Genomic DNA, 5,382 nt, shown 5'->3' on the forward strand with positions numbered 1-5,382 from the left:
ACTTGAATCCACTTTCACTTGCAATGTAAGTTGATAGAAAAAGGTAATTTGGTGATGTATATATAGAGAGCGATGATTCAACTAATAACCTGTTACAAATTAAGATCTACTTGATGCGCTTACGATATTCATGCACAATACAAGAATGTTGCTATCACCTTCATTCACAGGAATGGCACCTCCTCTTCGCTCCACGCCGTCGCCCGACCCCTCCTATCCCCTCCACGATGTCAGTTGGCCCCTCCTCCTTCCTCCACGGCATCGACACTCCTCCTTTTCACGCCACTATCGGAGCCATCCACTTCTGTCCTTGCCGCCTTCCTCCCTTCGACGGTGTCACCACATCCTCCTCTCCCCTCCACGGCGTTGGTCGGCACCTCCTCTCTACGCCATCTCTGATGTCCCCTTTCTCATCAAGGTCAAGCCTATTGCCTGTGGATAGATGCTTGCCCTTTCAACTACTCAATTGTTTTTTTTAAGGTTCTTTTATAGAAGTTTTCTATTTTTTAATTTGACCCTTTTTTCGATCGGTATTCTACACCTTCCATTCTTACAACAATCAACCAGAAGCCCCTCAAAAAAAGGAAAAATAATCAACCAGAAGACTCATGTACCAAAGAGAGAGTTGTCGTATTTCGCAGCCGAAAAACTCGGTGCATCGCTCTACATCTTGTGCCTGCGAAACAAAATTACTCACTCTTAATGAAGTTCCGTTTTAGACCGAAGAGTTGCTCAAATGTAGGAGTACAACTTATCGTGTTGAACCTTCTCTGGATCAAGTTTTTCGAAAAGGATTGTGTCATCGGAGTAATGTACTATGGATAGGCCCTCATCAACAAGAGGATTCACAATGGATAAGCCCTCATAGGGGTATTGTACTATGGATAAGCCCTCACCACATCACCATTTTGGCACCATCAATAAAAATGGCGAACATAGCTAACACGATTTTCACTAGAACAGAAGAAAGAAAGGGATCCACAATGTTCACGCCGTTTCCCAAAACAAAAAATACAAGAAACGAAGGAGCGGCTGTGACACCACCAGCAGCTAAGTCTAAAATTATTTAGCAGCCTCAATCACAATCCAGCTAGCGACCCAACTGAAATCTATTAGTATATGAAGTACGCATGAGTGCGACGCACATTCGTATTCATGCCAGTTTCCTTCCTACAACCCCCACGTCGACGACCACACCTCCAATGATTCGTTGATTGATTCACAACATCCCTGTCCTAGAAATCTCTCTACTCAAAGCGGTCGGGGTCAGAGGTTTTTGGCCGCAGCCATGTCGTCCCCGGCGGCATCGCCTGACACTTTTGACGACGTTGCTGCGGACGCGCCCGGCACGACCAGCTCCAACCTGACGCTGCTGTACATCATCATCGCTGTCCTCGTCGGCGTCGTGCTGTACTTGGCCGTCCGCTACGGTCGGTCGCTCCTGTCGGAGTGGCGCGAGCTCAACGGCACCGGCCATGGCCCGCCTCCAGCATTCCACCCCGGGCTGAGCTTGGAGGACATCGCCGCGCTCCCCACCTTCACCTACAGAGCGCGAGCGACGCCGACGCCGTCGCCCCAGGGCAGCTGGGGCGGCTGCACGAGCGGCGGCGGTAAGAGGAGGAGCGGCAGCAAGGGGAGGGCCACGCCGGTGGAGTGCGTGGTGTGCCTGCAGGAGCTGGAGGACGGCGACGTGGTGCGCGTGCTGCCGGCGTGCAGGCACTTCTTCCACGGCAGCTGCATCGACACCTGGTTGCGCGCGCACTCGTCTTGCCCGGTGTGCCGCGCGGAGCCGGAGAGCGCGCGGCCGGGCGAGGCGGCCCTGTCGCCGCCGCTGCCGCAGTTGCGTCGGTGCGGCGTCTCACCGGAGCGGCCTACGGCCTCGAGGATCCTGGCGGACATCTTGGCGCGATCGCCGTTGAGGATCGGCGGATCGACGAGCGAACCGAAGGAGAGGATCATGTCCAGGTCGCCGTCTCCGGCACCAACGGCGCGCGATTATACCCTGTCAAGATCTCCGTCGCGGACGCCACTGACGCATGGTATGGTGGACGAACGGTGCTCACTATCACAGTCGCCCCAGATGCTGGAGGTTGTGGTGGTTCGCTCCAAATCGCCGTCTCCGATGAGGTTCGGCCGTCAGTCGACGACGACGTGCGTTGGCGTGTTGGAGCGCACAGATGCGAGCATGTCGGCATCGCCGTCACCGCCGGCGACATATGCAGAGGACGGTGGCGAGTCGTCGTCTAAATTGACCCATTAAGTGGGTGCAGTGCAGGAACAAAGTCAATCAATTCAGTTGCACAGTGCGCAGTTAATAGAAGCAACAATGGCGCTGAGACCATTGCGTCTTGCTCCATTTTGGCGGCTGCCATCCAACTCTCTTTTTTGGTGATGCATTTTGTGTCACTTGAAAGAATGTAAATATTCAGTGTCGAGTATGTTTGACAGCAAAAAAAGAAAAAAGACCAAAGTGCATGCCCATAAACCATTCTTTGTCCCGAGTTTCGTCTTGGCTAGATATTGAGGTGTACTTCCAACAACAGGAGCGTAAACGATTATTGCACATTTTGCTTGCATTTGTTGCATTAGCTTTGCCCAGAAGCAATTTTAGTTGACATCTTCGAAAGAAAGATACGTGCTTGCACTTTTGTAGTACTACTATTAACAAAGGAGCTTTGCACCTGTATTTATGAGATTTTGCTGCTTTCGCTTTTAGACGCAGTTGCAACTGACATCTCAGCCCATCCTTTTGAAATTTTCTTTGGAAAGAAATCTTCTTGCATTACCTTCTTGTAGTAATTAATTAAGAAGAAAAGCTTTGTTCAAATAAACTTTAGCCCATTTGCTCAAAGGTCATCCGGTTCGTCTTTTGAGAGGGCACCGGTAGTTCATTTTCTGAAACTTTTTTAACCACGACGCGTAGCAAGTAGCAACAGCGTGGAGCTGCGCTGCGTGCTCCCAAAGTCCTGCTTTAAAAAGGTGTCCTTGCTGGAAAAGGGCAGGCTAGCCGCCGGCCAACTGGTTTATCCCGAAAGCACGTTCCATGTGAGTATGCGTGCTTGTGGCAGAATGTCTGCAGTCCGGAGCACATCCAACTCCATGCAAAAGTCCATGCCTTTTGCATGGGGGGCTCACGTTATCAGGAAGTTCCCTTGAGTGGGGTTACCATTTTAGTGTGACTATGTGAACAATTAGGTGCCAGGATCCTTGCATATGTTGTTTGTGTTAGGGAAGCGTGCAATAACGAGGGACTGATTCTTCTGCTTTCGTTACAAATAAAACCACGTGTCTAGCTGGCAAACGCTTGACCACTGGCGCTCCCTGGCAGCTTACCCCTTTTGGAAAGACACCCCCCCCCCCTCATGTCCGATTAGGAAAGTCTTGCCGCCCAATCCCACCTGGTCCCCCTCGCACCCTACCCCAACGAGCAAAAAGGGTAGCACACGTTCACAACGTGAACCTGGCTGACACGCCCTGGTCATATCGCTTGTTGTCCTCAGCCTTCCGTCCAACGGTCACGTGCCTCCCGCCGCCTCCTCAACTGCCCCACACTCCCATCTTCTTCCCCACGAAAGAACCCAAGGGATCTATCCCCAAAAATCGCCGAACGTGCCATGGAAGCTCTATCAGGATGAAAAATCAGCAGACGCACAACTGGTTTTGGGGGAAAATAAAGAGGAGGGAATGTACAAGCTTCAAAGGAGGGGAGCAAGGTGAGATTCCTTTTTCTTTTTCACCTTGACTGAGTGTAAAAGTGACGGTGCGGACAATCGACAATGCCCTCGTAGATGGCGAGCGTAGCCGGATGTACCAGAGGGGAGTTCGCATGGGAGTTTACCTAGGTTCGGCCATTGATGGTTGGGGTAATACCCTACTCATGCTTTTTGTTTTAGATTGATGTGGAAGCACCACATGCGAGAGGGTTACATGCGGAGGATGATGATGACTACAGAGGTGTGTCTATGATCGAACAGACACCTCGAGCTACCCCAGTCTCGTATTATATAGGATGAGGGCTAGGGTTTACAAAAATCCTAACCAACCTACCATCGGGGGCATCTTGGCTTTCACGCCAAGATGCTTCACCTCCGAGATGGGCACTACATGCTAGGATAGAGCTGTCGTCCGGCCACCAGGGCCTTGAGGTCGGCCCAGTGTCGGGCTTCCTGGTCGGTGGGCCACCCCTGGTAGACTGTAACATCAGTAACCCCCAAGCTTGTTTGGAGTTCCGGAGTCTTGCTTCTTCGAGAACAAAAATCCAGGCGTCTCCTTTCATATCAGCGATAGATGCAATCCAGTCTCTGGTAGCCTGGCTTCGAAAATCTTTGAGCTCGGCAACAGGGCTGCTTTAGGAGTGTATCTTCGGGGCCTTGGACCTTCTAATCTCAGGGTATCAAGACCTCAAGGCTTCGCGGCCTACAACTTTTGATTACGCGACTTTGCGGCTTCACAACTTCACAACATGCGCCTTCGCGACAGCATCTTTGTGGCTCCACGGCCTGCATCTTCGCGATTTCACAGCTTGCGCCCTCATGACTCCACAACTTGTGGTCCTCGCAGCTCGCATCTTTGCTGATTCATGGCCTGCATCTTCATTGCTTCGCAAACTACAAGAAAAAGACACATCCATACCATTTTGGGCTGGAGAAAAAAACTGACATAAAAGTGACACTTCCATGCAAAAAAAAACTTATGACAAAAAATTGATTTTTCGTCGGGGGGGGGGGGGGAGGGGGTGATAGCACACCTGCAAGATGTTCTTTGGGCCTTCTGTGACGTACAAAATCTTGATAGAATTGAGGGCAAGAATTTTCGGTGATTTCGGATACGTCTCCAACGTATCTATAATTTCTTATTGTTTAATGCTATTATATTACCAATCTTGTTTGGTTTATAGGCCATTTTATAACATTTTGGGGAACTAACATATTAACTCAGTGCCAGTTTGTATTTTTTCCTATTTCTTTATTTCGTAGAAAAACCATACCAAACGAAGTCCAAACACGATGAAATTTGGCGGTGATTTTTATGGACCAACAAAGACCCTAGAAGCTTCGTGGGAGGGCCAGAAGACCTGCAGGTGAGCCACAAGCTCACATGTGCCCCTAGGGGGGTCCCGCCTGAGCTAGTGGGTCCCATAGACATCTGCTTTCCCTAATTCCAGCGCTATAAACTCGCTAAATTCCAGAAACCCCTAGAGCGAGACCCGAAACAATTTTATCGCTGTCGCAAGCCTCCGTTCTTCCGTGATCCCATCTGGAGGCCTCCGTTAGTACTCTGACGGAGGGGGGATCGCTCACGGAGGCCATCTTCATCAACCTTGTTGCCTCCATGATGATGTGTGAGTAGTTCCCACAGGACCTACGGGTCCATAGCAGTAGC

At 50.6% G+C, this 5,382-nt stretch overlaps 1 protein-coding gene across 1 annotated transcript; it reads left to right on the forward strand.

The window, feature by feature from the left end:
• Positions 1-841: 841 nt before the first annotated feature.
• Positions 842-2,485, forward strand: LOC109769699 (uncharacterized). Its single transcript, XM_020328426.4, has one exon. The coding sequence runs from the start codon at positions 1,289-1,291 to the stop codon at positions 2,258-2,260; it is 972 nt and encodes a 323-aa protein (XP_020184015.1). The 5' UTR covers positions 842-1,288; the 3' UTR covers positions 2,261-2,485.
• Positions 2,486-5,382: the final 2,897 nt, after the last annotated feature.

Source organism: Aegilops tauschii, chromosome 7 (genome assembly GCF_002575655.3).
Source record: "Aegilops tauschii subsp. strangulata cultivar AL8/78 chromosome 7, Aet v6.0, whole genome shotgun sequence".
Lineage (NCBI taxonomy): Eukaryota > Viridiplantae > Streptophyta > Magnoliopsida > Poales > Poaceae > Aegilops > Aegilops tauschii.

Excerpts from the sequence above, each read along its gene's own strand:
- LOC109769699 (XM_020328426.4), top strand. The coding sequence starts at position 1,289 with ATGTCGTCCCCGGCGGCATCGCCTGACACTTTTGACGACGTTGCTGCG.